This window comes from Carassius carassius, chromosome 38 (assembly GCF_963082965.1).
Source record: "Carassius carassius chromosome 38, fCarCar2.1, whole genome shotgun sequence".
In the NCBI taxonomy this organism is placed as follows: Eukaryota; Metazoa; Chordata; class Actinopteri; order Cypriniformes; family Cyprinidae; genus Carassius; species Carassius carassius.
In genome coordinates, this window is record NC_081792.1 from 16247368 (window position 1) to 16261810 (window position 14443).

Sequence of the window (14443 nt, forward strand, 5' to 3'; positions counted from 1 at the left end):
CAATACATCCCTTGAAAATATGGGCAGCATCAAATATAATCTGGATTTATGCAGACTATGCTTAAACCTTCAAAGTAAAAATGTAGTCGTCCATCGTGACTTATCCTAATGCTAATTTGGAATTTGTTTTGTAGTGTTTAGTGACATGTGGCAAGGGCTATAAGCACCGTCAGACTTGGTGTCAGTTTGGTGAAGAGCGTTTGGATGACCGTTTCTGTGACTCATCCAAACCAGAGCCGGTACAGGCCTGCCAGCAGCAAGAATGTGCATCCTGGCAGGTGGGACCCTGGGGACAGGTGAGAGAAACTATTTATTTCATTGCTGTGAATAAAACATTGTTTTGGTGTGTCAGCTATTACATTAAGTATATTTGATGCTTATGCCTGTGAAATGGAAATTAAATGCAATATAATTTCCAGGAGTCAGTGCAGTCGTAGATATTGTACACAGATTATTACAGCTGCAGTGTGGGTGGTAAGCAACCACAAAAATTTAACAAGGTTAGGGACCAGACAAGGAACAGCATTTGGTATTTCTATGCCGGTGTGTAACACATGCAAAACAAACAACTATGCTGTTTTTTAAGGTCTGTGGATCCTTGAAAGGTTTAAAAATGTGTTTCATTTGCTTTTCAAAATTCCAAGGCCATGAAATTCTGAAACATCTCGGAGAAAAAAGTTTTAAATATTGTTCACAGAGGTCCTACTTTTGTTGATTGAAAGATTTGCTTCTCTTTAGGCAGCCGACTTAATAGGACTCTGATTTAAAGATGCTGTGCTGCATGTACTTTAATAAAATGCCAGCAGAGCAAGTTTAAAGCTTTTTGTTGGCAATCAGCACTCATCTGGTGTTTTATGTTTGTTTTTTGTCAGCTGTGCATGAAAATCAGTAATCAAAATTCAATGGTGCAATAGACTCTGCTGCTTTAAAACATCTGTTGTGAATGTGCATTTTTTATATCTTGTGCCTTTGCAAAGGAGATAAGACTGATATGATAACCATGTTGAATACTGAAGAAGTATTACATCTGTTTTCTATTTTAATATATTTAAAAAATACTTTTTGTTTTATAATGGCAATTCTGAATTTTCAGCAGCATAACGGCAGACTTCAGTGTCACATGATCCTTCAGAATTCATTCTTATATACTAAATTCGTGCTTAAAAACATTTATGATTATGATGATTATTATTAACGTTAAAAACAGTTGCTTAAATTTGTCGAGATTGGTTGTTATTGTTTTTTTTTCTTTCAAGATTCTTAGATGAACAAAGTTAAAAATTACAGCATTTAGTTGAAAATAAATTAAAAGATAATCAAGTGATTTCAGAGTATTGAATATAATAGTATTTTTAGGCCAATTGTTGCCAATCATACAGTTCAGCAGTATGTGGCGTAAAAATCTTTTTTTGTTGTAAAATTGAATTAAATGATTGCATACAGCACGTGAATATCATCCATTCATGGATCATCTGTTTTCTATCCACTTGAGCAGTTTATGGCTGTCTTTAGAAACGCAAATTGTTTGTTTCCAGAGATCTCCTAGAGGGGAATCACACAATTTGTAACATTTGTATGGGCAAACTATCTTTAAGTCCTAAAGTATGACAGAGATTAGGCATCACTCTTGCATAGATTAAGCAATCATGATAAATACATGTTTGAGGTGCTTTACTGAAGCATATGCAATCTAGCTGCAAATGCTGCCACACGAGCTTGACCTTGTTGCAGTCAAGTCAGCGATGAGGAAAAGAGATTACAAAAAAAAGAAGAAAGGTGGACAAATTACTGGCCCACGTCCCAGGTTGCCCATGTGGGTGCTTATCACAGCAGTGCTGGTCTGATGCCAGCAGGCAAATGGTGAACATCTTATTCTCTTGGGTAAATCATAGGCATTACTATGTAACACTAAATAGGATACTGCCCCTAACTGACCTCCCTCTTTATTTGTGTGCGTAGTGTACCACCACATGTGGCCCGGGCTATCAGATGAGAGCTGTGAAGTGTGTGGTTGGCCCAAACGTCTCTTTCATGGATGACTCTGAATGTAATGCAGCAACACGTCCAACCCACACTCAGGTAGGAGCATTGATCTCTAACATTCATATTGACTCCCATTAATTTCTCTGTTTCTCAGCATTGATTGTGAACTAAGAACTATGTTAGTTTTTCATAATGTAACGACTGAAAACTATAAAGGGGTGAATCAGTCTTCCTGGTTGAGTTTGCTGTATGCTTAATGATATGAAAGAGCAAAAAGCCAGTGTGGGGGTTAAAAGTTGCTTTTATTAACTGAACCACAACACAATTAAGAAACCTTAGCAGATCATGTGTTTTCCTTTACTGCAAACACTGTTTTGCCATGAAATAGACATGATTTGTGATACATTAATGGGATAGTCCTCCCAAAAATGAAGGTTTTAAACATTTTAAAGACATTTTGAAAAATGTTGGTAACCATACAGTTGACAGTAGCCATTGACTTCCATAGTTCATTTTTTCCATACTATGGAAGTTAGTGACTACTTGCAATTGTTAAAGGTTTGAGACAACTTTAGGGGAATAAACGATTACACAATTTTTGTTTTGGGGTGAACTGAATGTTTTGTTTGCATTTTATACATTGTTATTCACTTAGTTGTCTCTTAGGTATGCACGAGTATCATTTTACTATGTATTTTAACACCATCCTGGAATGAGAAACTGGAAAAGAGAAAAGAATGTGTGTGCAGGTATAGCCTGAAAGGCAGGAAGGAAGTTTCCCAAACAGCATATTTATGACCTGCAGTCAATAAGGCCTTGATTGAAGGAAGAAACACACACACACACATACGTCATGGCAATTGGTACAACTTCACAAATAACTTTAGTGAAGTAATTTTTGTGATTGAATCAGTTTTTGAATCCGTTTACTTCAATGAATTAGCCAAATAGGTCCACAAATCTATTTAATAATTATTAATTTATCTGAATCTGAATTATTTCTCTCTCTCTCTCTCTCTCTCTCTCTCTATATATATATATATATATATATATATATATATATAAATACAGGTCCTTCTCAAAAAATTAGCATATTGTGATAAAGTTCATTATTTTCCATAATGTAATGATAAAAATTAAACTTTCATATATTTTAGATTCATTGCACACCAACTGAAATATTTCAGGTCTTTTATTGTTTTAATACTGATGATTTTGGCATACAGCTCATGAAAACCCAAAATTCCTATCTCAAAAAATTAGCATATCATGAAAAGGTTCTCTAAACGAGCTATTAACCTAATCATCTGAATCAACTAATTAACTCTAAACACCTGCAAATGATTCCTGAGGCTTTTAAAAACTCCCAGCCTGGTTCATTACTCAAAACCGCAATCATGGGTAAGACTGCCGACCTGACTGCTGTCCAGAAGGCCATCACTGACACCCTCAAGCAAGAGGGTAAGATACAGAAAGAAATTTCTGAACGAACAGGCTTTTCCCAGAGTGCTGTATTAAGGCACCTCAGTGGGAAGTCTGTGGGAAGGAAAAAGTGTGGCAAAAAAGGCTGCACAACGAGAAGAGGTGACCGGATTGATTGTGGAGAAGGACCGATTCCAGACCTTGGGGGACCTGCGGAAGCAGTGGACTGAGTCTGGAGTAGAAACATCCAGAGCCACCGCTGTGTGCAGGAAATGGGCTACAGGTGCCGCATTCCCCAGGTCAAGCCACTTTTGAACCAGAAACAGCGGCAGAAGCGCCTGACCTGGGCTACAGAGAAGCAGCACTGGACTTTTGGACAAATTTTGCATGTCATTAGGAAATCAAGGTGCCAGAGTCTGGAGGAAGACTGGGGAGAAGGAAATGCCAAAATACCTGAAGTCCAGTGTCAAGTACCCACAGTCAGTGATGGTCTGGGGTGCCATGTCAGCTGCTGGTGTTGGTCCACTGTGTTTTATCAAGGGCAGGGTCAATGCAGCTAGCTATCAGGAGATTTTGGAGCACTTCATGCTTCCATCTGCTGAAAAGCTTTATGGAGATGAAGATTTCGTTTTTCAGCACGACCTGGCACCTGCTCACAGTGCCAAAACCACTGGTAAATGGTTTACTGACCATGGTATTACTGTGCTCAATTGGCCTGCCAACTCTCCTGACCTGAACCCCATAGAGAATCTGTGGGATATTGTGAAGAGAAAGTTGAGAGACGCAAGACCCAACACTCTGGATGAGCTTAAGGCCGCTATCGAAGCATCCTGGGCCTCCATAACACCTCAGCAGTGCCACAGACTGATTGCCTCCATGCCACGCCGCATTGAAGCAGTCATTTCTGCAAAAGGATTCCTGACCAAGTATTGAGTGCATAACTGAACATAATTATTTGAAGGTTGACTTTTTTTGTATTAAAAACACTTTTCGTTTATTGGTCGGATGAAATATGCTAATATTTTGAGACAGGCATTTTGGGTTTTCATGAGCTGTATGCCAAAATCATCAGTATTAAAACAATAAAAGACCTGAAATATTTCAGTTGGTGTGCAATGAATCTAAAATATATGAAAGTTTAATTTTTATCATTACATTATGGAAAATAATGAACTTTATCACAATATGCTAATTTTTTGAGAAGGACCTGTATATATATATATGTATATATATATATATATATATATATATATATATATATATATATATATATATATATATATATACAGTACAGTATTTTTAATAATTTAATCATTGACAACTGGAAAGATTAAAGAAATACTTTGGTCAAACAGTCTGGGAACCCTGTATGTGTGTGTGTGTACCTTTAACTTGCTTGTTTGCATGTTTTTTTTTTTTTTTTTCAGGTTGAGCTGTTATGGTTATAACTTATATGTCTAAATAGTTCCACTACAGATTTATATTTAATAGTTATTTAAGTTCATTTGTAGTAATCTGGATCTTAATTTTATTTACTTAACAATATGCACAGGGTGCGATTTGTGAAAAAAAACAGAGGGGGGATGTTTTGAAACATTTTAATTCATAAAAATATATCATGAGAACATGAACTAGATGACGTCATGTGTTAATTAGCATATTTATGACGTAAGTGCGTCGTATTGTATTGCCTCCCTATGCTCACATACTGCAATTTAATTTAGCCATTTAATTAAATTCTCAATAAAACTGTTTTTATTACTATATTTTAATGTTTCTGTTGTCAGACAACGGAATGAATATTATAATGACGGTCCATTAAGACTACATAACCAGCTATCAAACATTAATCTGCACTAATGAAATCAAATACACATACAATAAAGTCAGTGGTTGTGCTGTGACTGATGACGGCTATACTTGCTTGTAAAATAGAGTTAGAAGCAACAGAATATCTTTTTTTTTTTTTACTGAAATACTGCTCCTCTATGCGCTCGCTGAACACAGCAGATGCAGAGAGAGAGGCTCGCGCTAGGAAATAGAGACCTCGCGCTCGTACGGCAGCACCAGAGAGTCTCAGAGACTAAATAATGATTGCTCAAAAAGTCGCTAGATTTGTCGCTAGTCGCTTTTTTGGAAAAAAAAAAAAAGTCGCTAAATCTTCAGAAGAGAAATCTGAATCTTCAGAAATCCACTGCCCAGCGGACCGGCTTCAACCGTCTCGCAAGTGTTGATAGGCTATTACCATAGACAGTAAAAGAAATGGACACAGCGACCCCACTGGAACTCAATTGAGACAAGTGAAGGCCATTTTAGCACAGACTCAAACTAAGCTTGATGACGTCAGCAACCTGTCTGACAGATGTAAATCTTCTAGTAGCTGTGCGTGCAAACTGCCATCGTTAATCTTGCAGAGACGGCGAGCTTGAGCGGGGAGTTCTTTGGCGTGAGTGAGCAGGAGTAAGTATTCTGATGAATTATTTTGTATAGTATTTTAAAATGTAACGCCAGGACTTGTATCTATGGGCTTCTCTCTTGACATCTCCCCGATTCCCTGCGAGTTTCTCCTCCTGTCCATACGGTAATTTCTCTACTGTGCGACAGAGTCGAGTGGTTATGACGCAATTGTTAGCCTATTTTTACAAAAACTGTTTCTACGGGACCATAATGTAACATAGAAGGTAATGGAGCCCTTTATACATTGTCGTGTATCTTTAGAAATAAATAATGGACAAATGGAGTCTTTAAACGCCTCAGATGTAAAGTTATTCGCTGTCAAAGTGACGCCAAAATGAATGGGAGTCAATGGGATGCTAACGCAAGTGAAGTTCTGCTACAAGATGGCGGCATGCGGCCGACTTCAACTTCCGGGCGACTTCCTTCCCGCCTGGCTATTACTCGTGAGGTGTAACCAATCAGATAATAATAAGCAGATAATAATTAAGCAGAGGCAGGGATACATTGACCAGAAAGGGGGAAATCCCATGCATCCCCCCCAGCAAATCGCACCCTGAATATGCACATACCTGCAAAATTACATTTACCCCGTTCCCTCTCCCCCTGTGTAATGGTGCTGCAGAGCTGGAGTGGCTGCACGCTGCGTTTTACAGAGTATTTTATGAACTATCCTAAGGCATTGTTTTTATAGAGCTTCATTTTCACATGGCTGTTAGGAGATAAAAGAAAGAGCCCTTTTTCCTCACCATCTATATATATATATATAATCTACAAATTATTGCGCTGCACACATCTGTATATTTGGGTTGAAGTGCTCTGGAACAGTGTTGTAAATAAAACTTAACCACTGATTTCTAGTTGTGTCTTCTTTTGGAAGGCCAAACAGAGTAGTTTTGATTTCACAAGGAAACACACAGCTACTCCACAACAAGCGGGAACAATTTTTTTTGTGTGAAAACTTGGGCGGCGTTATGCAATTTTCCCACACAGTGACGTAGACATGTAGGGCCGTGTTTGAACGAGGCGTTTTAGGAGGGCGTGGTTGACTCTTTAACTTTTATAAAGAATATCTCTTTGGATTTTAGACTTGAGTCTTTCCAACTTTACAGATCTTCTTTATGCACCAAGAGCTTGTAACACTCTAAAGAGAAAGGAAAAATTTACATCACAACATATGACTCCTGTAATACAGTACTATGTCTGTTCTAAATGGGTGATTTTTAACTTTTAATTTAACTTCTCGAAATTCTTTCATGTAATTTGAGTGCTTAACTTAATGGTATATTTAATCTAAATGTGCAAATATAGGTTTACTTCATTGCTATCACACAGTAAAAGAGTGTGCTCAGAGATGCGCACATAATTACCGTTTATACATGCTGATATGTACGTGACAAGCTGGCACAAATATATTTTGTGTTACATGAATGAATTAAATTATGAAGAAGGACTGGAGACGGATGCAGACTGGAGATGCATTTACTTTGCATTATAAGCCTTCTACACATTCAAGTGGTGGGAACAGAATCGACTTTGGCAAAAAGTGGTGGGGACATGTCCCACCCATCCCACCCATGAATTACGCCTATGAGTAAATTGTTGTTATGTAGGTAAATAGTTAATTATGCTATACAATCTTTATACAAAACTATTTGACCACAGAATGCTGTTATTGGCCAGTCAGAGTTAGGTATTTCAGAGAGACATGTAAAATGATTGGTGAAGGCAGAAACCGAGGGGGTTAAGTGGAGGTAGGTAGGAGTGTGAGAGAGTCAGGAACCGAAAAGAGGGATATGCTTTCTCCAAACAAGAAAGCAGGAGGCCCCCTGGTTTTAAATCCTCTATTTGCCATAAGACACACTGACCCAGAACAAGTGATTACATCCAGTCGAGAATAAATCAAGCACACTGGCTCCAGCCATGAAGCCCCACCGGCTTCACCCCTATAGAGTCAGGGATCTCCATTACCAAAAAAAAAAAAAATGATTGTCCTTCCCCACTTTCTCCCTTTCATAGGACTGTGAACTCTCACAGTGCCCTGTGACTCATCCTGTTGCCCCAGAGACCAAAGTGATATCACATCCTGGTCATAAAACACAGTGGCGCTTTGGATCTTGGACACAGGTACATTCTTGATAATGTGATGTATATGAATTATTAGTAGTACTTATTATGCTAGATGCTGTAGTGGTTTCTTCAGATATCCTAAAATAGTTGCTCTTTACAACAGTGCAGTGCCACCTGTGGGAAGGGCAACCGGATGCGTTACGTGAGTTGCCGTGACCAGCAGGGTGGAGTAGCAGAGGAATCAGCCTGCTCCCATCTTCCAAAACCTCCTGCTAGTGAGGTTTGCTCCATGGTGGCGTGCGGACAGTGGAAGGTTCTGGAATGGACTGCGGTAAATAAAATTGACCTTTTTTATTTTAATGTAATGTCCTGATTATTTTATTTTATTATTTGCCTAACTTTTTTATTCTTATTATTAGCATAAAATGTTAGTTTAGAGTTGAAAAATTAACCTGATGATCATTTTTGTTTTGTATTTCATAGGAAGCAGGAAAATCTGACCTTTTATACAGAGAATTCCTATAATCAAGGGTCACATTTTGCCACCTATGTACCTACCTAGAAATAGTGCATAATATGAAATATTCTTATTTATATATGCATACATATATGCATATTTCTAAATGCTAAAAATTTAATTTTTTTTGGACCCCACTTTATTTATTCAGTAAATATTTGCAATTTTATCATTGCACGGGGTTAGCCAACATTCTTTCAAGACTGAAAGTATTTGTATTTTCATTCACAGCTGTTCTATTGTCTATCATAGACCATTGACCTTGATCATTCTGGTGTTTAGGGCTGGTTACTGTTGTATTTGGAAACTGATGAGAGTTAATTTTGTGTGCAGGTGGGGTTCGGTGTGCATACTGGTCACATTTATACAGGAAGAAAAGAATTACTATGGAGTAACTGGATTGCTTTAGCCAATGTCCTCCTGCCTTTATTAAGCTTTTAAATTGAGACTTTCCAATATCTGAAATATCTGAAAAAGTCAAGAAAGCTAAACTAAGGGGACTATTTTTCTTTCTTTTTCAATTTAAGCAATAGTTCATATCAAAATACGAATTCTGCCAATACATAGCTTGGCAGTCATTTTAAGGCTCAAATTAAGTGTGGTAGGTTATCCTCTTAATATATGGTGTTATTGTTAAGTGTGTTTCTGTATAATTATGTATTTGGTGTGTGTATTTAAAGTATTTATTTGTATTTACAGTGCTCTGTATCCTGTGGTCAGGGTACAACTACACGGCAAGCAGTGTGCATGAACATCAGCGATCAAGTTGTGGATATGAGTGAGTGTGACCCAGATGATCAACCATCAACAGAGCAGGAGTGTGCCATGCCCCAGTGTCCGTCTCGCTCCAGCGACCACGGGGGCTTTTTACCTAATCCTGATTCTTGGAAAAAAACGGTTCCCACTGGACAAACTGACCGTAACAGAGCTGGCAGACTCCAGTCTCATCAATGGAGGACTGGACCATGGGGGGCGGTAAGTACCTCAAAAAATTATTAAATCTCTGCATGTCAGTGATGTTTGATTTACTCCAGAAACTAGTTCTATTAGAGACCTTTCGCTAACCCAGGAATGGAATGGCATATAAGGTATTGGTCTCACCAGTGCATGAACACGCATGAAGTTATCCAAGCATCAGCATTTCCTCTTTCTGATAAATCCTGCTGTTTCCTTCATAATATCAGTGGTTTAAATAGTCTTTAGAATTCAAAGAACAGCTAAATGTTGTGCAACAGTTGGGAAGCTCTTCCTTTTTGTCTTAAAGTAGGTATCTGTAGACCTTTTGAAAAGTGCTTCCTTTATAGCTATATATAATTTGCATCCTTCCAAATGATGGTAGTCATGAGGAATTGAATGAATCCGTTTCCACATATTAAGGATTTTATTCATGATATGTAAAATTTTACCATCCAATAGTAACCATCCATCCATCTGGTTTAGTTACAGGGTAATGCATTTATTAAGCGTTTCTCTAAAATTTCCAAACTTAATGCAGTGCGGTGCGACCACAAATCCCTTACAGTAAACTGATGCCTCGTTCTATTTTTGATGTACTGACACAAATGATTTGCAGTAGTCACTTTGATGCGTCCAGTGTAGAGAGCCTCAACTGTTGCATGCAGTGCAGTCATTTTATTTTGTTATAGTCTCATTTTTGTCTGTGAAAAAAATTTTGGGGACGAACAATATGATAAAAATGATCCCTCACCTAAATTAACACTGCACTGAAAACTGGAGTAATGGCTGCTGAAAATTCAGCTCTGCATCACAGGAATAAATAAAATTTTTAAATGTATTAAAAAATAAAATTTCTTTACATTTTAATAATTTTTCACAATAATCTTTTAATAATAATAAATAATATTTTTTTTTTCAATGTTTTGGATTAAATGAATGCAGCCTTAGTGAGCATAAGAGATTTATTCAAAAATATTTAATAAATCTTACCGACCACAAACCTTTGAACAGTAGTTTATATGGTAGTGAATTCAAAACAACATAAATTCACTTTTAATTATTGTTTATGTATTGTTTTTGCCGTTCTGTGTTTCTCTCATAACATTTAATTCTGACTGTTCAGAACATATCTAAAACATTATTTCTTTTGCCATAATAGCTAAATCATGAGTGCATGAAACCAAATCTCATTCAGCTTCAGCATTTTCAAAAAAACATTTAAAAACATGCTGCTTGATTCCCAGTCATAATCTTTCCCATCAAAGTTGTCAGTGTTGGTCAGTGTTTATGTATTGACGTATATTTTCTGTCAAGGCTAATGGGATGTGAAATTGGTCCATTGAGAATGTGCTTGCTAGTGTTTGTGATTATGTGGGAGGTGTGTGTGTGTGTGTGTGTGTGTGTGTGTGTGTGTGTATGTGTGTGTGGCCCTTCTCTCATTATGTAGCTTCTGTTCATCTTTCACATCTCTCAGTGTTCAAGTACCTGTGCTGGAGGATTCCAGAGGCGTGTGGTGGTGTGTCAGGATGAGAACGGCTACCCTGCCAACAGCTGTGATGAAATCACTCAACCCATAGAGCAGCGCTCCTGTGAGTCCGGCCCCTGCCCTCAGTGGTTCTATGGCAGCTGGGGTGAGGTAAGATGCTCTGAATTGAATTGATTAAATTGAATTGATTTTATTGCATTTAAAAATATATGAATACTACTGTTGAAAAGTTTGAGGTCAGTAAGATTTTTTTTCAAGAAATCAATAGAAATTAATATTTTAATATTATATTTAGAAAGGACACGTTAAAATGTTTAAAAGTGACAGAAAATTCATTCATAATATTACAAAAGATTTCTATTTCAAATATGGATAACACTTTACAATAAAGTTCATTAGTTAACATTAGTAAACTACTTTAGTTAACATGAACTAAGAATGAACAATAGTTCTTCAGCATTTATTATTCTACAATGCATTATTAAAATCAAAAGTTGTGCTTGTTAACATTAGTTAACACACTGTGAATTAACATGAACTAACAACTGTATTTTCATTAACTACCATTAACAAAGAATAATCAATACTTGTAATAAATATACTGTTCATTGTTTGTTCATGTTAGTTGATGCATCAACTAATATTAACTAGTGGAACCTTATTGTAAAGTCCTACCGAAACATGTTCTTTTGAATTTTTTATTCTAAACAAATAGAATAATATATATATATATATTAAACAGCACAACTGCTTTTAACATTGATGATATTAAGAAATGTCTCTTGAGCACCAAATTAGCATATTAGAATGATTACAAAGGATCATGTGAGATTGAAGACTGGAATAATTTAGCAATGCCATCACGGATATAAATTACATTTTGAAATGTACGTATAGAATAAAGAAAAAATATCTACCCTAAAGTTTGAATTGGTGTATGCATGAAGATGATATCCATTATTTAAGTAAGAATAAGGTTTTGGTCACATTACACAATTTCCATTTTAATCACACTTTTACATTTTTAATCAGATTTACAAACTCATTCAAATGTGTTTTGTATCTGATTTGTAGATTTCTTGCATTAAGGTCAATATAAAATTTGTTTGCAATTCAGAAAAAAAAAACATATAAAAGGTTTGATAGGCCAAGACATCTTATTTTGTCTATTTGAACGAAGCTTTAGAAGTGTCCTTACACTGGAAAACTCTGACATATTGACATTATATTTGGGATCCAAACTGTCTTTTAAAAATGTACTCTCAGAAAAATTATATCTGTTAATTAAACAAGACGTCCACTCTTTCCTTTCTCTCACCCATACTCTGTTCTTGCCTCCCTAGTGTTCAAAATCCTGCGGAGGAGGGATAAAGACCCGGTTGGTCGCTTGTCAGCGGCCCAACGGGGAGCGCTTTAACGATCTAAGCTGTGAAATTCTTGACAAACCACCCGACCGAGAACAGTGCAATACCCAGCCCTGCTCTATTAACCCTCACTGGAGCACAGAACAATGGAGCTCGGTACGCTCATAACTATTTTAACTTTCTCCCTTCATATGCTCTCATCCTCACAACATGCCACGTGTTTCTTTATACTCAAGACATGAAGAAAACAAACTGAAACTCTGATGGTTTGATCTTTGAGTAAGCAAATAACTGGTTTTAACCTTTGCGGCTTATTGGCGAGTTTTGGTTGCACCAAACATGCAGTTAAATATTGTTTTATTTCCTGACTGAAAAAGTGAGCATCTCTTTGGTTGATGTGTTTGTTTAAATGCTGTTTTGTTTGATTTTTCCCCCTATTTAATTTTCTATGTTAGGTTTCATTTGCCTGACGCAGCTGTACTTTAGATAAATACAAATCATTGTGACGCTCTCTGTTGTTGCTTGTGTTCAAAACACAGTACAGTTGTATATAGTATTTGAAAACATGGGCAGCAGCACTTGTATTGCTCCACTTTAGAGCTGAAACATCTGGCCACAGGTGGTTTACTTTATTATATTGAAACTATCTCCCTGTGTTTTTTATAGCTCTTCATAATTCATTTCTCATGAATACGTTTTGTTGTTGTTGTTGTTTTCAACCATACCTCACATGAACTCAGCTAGCCATTGACCTTTTTCAAATTCATCATGGTGCTTTTTCAGTACAAGGGAGACTTTATGTGAAAATCTGTGTATAGTCGCTATATTTTTGTATATTTAAGGTAACTTACAGAAGTACATTTTTAAGTAAATATGAAAGTTGTGACATAAACAAAAATCTGATGTAGTTTTGTGTCATTTTATGTCTGGTGATTTGTTCTGCAATTGTAATATTTTTCTACTTTATTTACAAGATCAGTATTATTTCAGTTTTGTGTCTTAAGCAACAGAAACCATGTTCTTATAAAGTGTGTAAAATTTTGTCTCATTGTATTTCCCTCAGACCCAGGGAAGGCCAGTTTTTTTATTTTTTACTTGTTGGCCAGTTACTTGTGTCTACCTCATTCTCAATGAAGACATACGTCTTCAATCTGCTTTGTATTTACAACCATTCACTGCTTAATTGGATCTCTAATCTCTCATGGATATAGTAGTATATATTTAAAGAATCATACAGTGATGTTGTTTCCCAACACAAGAAATGGCACAAATAATTATAAAATATCCATTCTAAGTATGATTTATTAGATTATAAATGATCTATTAACACTGATGGAATGCAATCCAATATCTCTCCTAAAAACTACTTACTTTTTCACAGCACTGTATTTATAATTTTTTTTTTTTCAAAGATGCTGTGGTGCTATAGTGTCTATGTTGCTATTCCCTTTCATGACATGGTCTGTTAATGTACCTGGACTGAAAATGAAGCGGTTTAAATCAAATGGCAGTATTAATGAAGTTGTGCATGTACATTTCTGTATATAATTGTATGTATTTGTATTTATTTCTGCTGCCATATGTTTGTCCATATTTGTTTGAACTTGCTATTGATGATGGTCAAATTAAACACAAAGTTATTCATTTTATTTTATTATTCTTGATGTGAATTGGAAAAAAATGGAGGTCTTTTTTGGTGCTCACTCATCTTAGTACCTGTACAAGAAATCTACTACCCCTGTATATTTCCTTTTGATTTGGTCACAGTCAACCGAGTGAGCATACATAAAACAACAATGGCAAGATCATGGGGGGCCAAGGATGGCCTTTGATCTGTGGGAAGGTCTTTACCAGTTTCCCAGCTCATCTAATCAGAATGGATGCACTTCTCAGAAAGAGTTTTATTCTTATGGGAAAAATGAATGACAAGAGCAATGGCCTGGATATCTTGTGTGCAGTTTTTTACTTGGAAGTTCTAACGTTGGAATTAAGTAAGGCACATGGCCAAGTGCTATGCCTGTACTGATAATTGGTGGCGAGCAATTTTGCATAGTTCAAAAAGCCCCCTCCCCCAAAAAAGTTGGGTTTAATCTGATCATTAACTGTTAAGAGTGGCATTACAGTTACACTTATGTTTTAATTGTTTAATTAAAATGTTTCATTCATATGTCATTCACTGGAATATTTGTT

At 36.4% G+C, this 14443-nt stretch overlaps 1 protein-coding gene across 1 annotated transcript in view; it reads left to right on the forward strand.

Annotated features, from left to right (window-relative positions):
* The window catches only part of LOC132119438 (A disintegrin and metalloproteinase with thrombospondin motifs 9-like), a 39773-nt gene extending 25873 nt beyond the window's left edge, over positions 1-13900 (forward strand). Inside the window, exons 22-28 of the mRNA XM_059529390.1 lie at positions 135-296; positions 1960-2079; positions 7879-7986; positions 8093-8260; positions 9146-9421; positions 10878-11039; positions 12233-13900. Coding sequence (XP_059385373.1) covers positions 135-296; positions 1960-2079; positions 7879-7986; positions 8093-8260; positions 9146-9421; positions 10878-11039; positions 12233-12421 — 1185 coding nt within the window. The 3' untranslated portion in view covers positions 12422-13900. The remainder of the gene's footprint in view (positions 1-134; positions 297-1959; positions 2080-7878; positions 7987-8092; positions 8261-9145; positions 9422-10877; positions 11040-12232) is intronic.
* Positions 13901-14443: the final 543 nt, after the last annotated feature.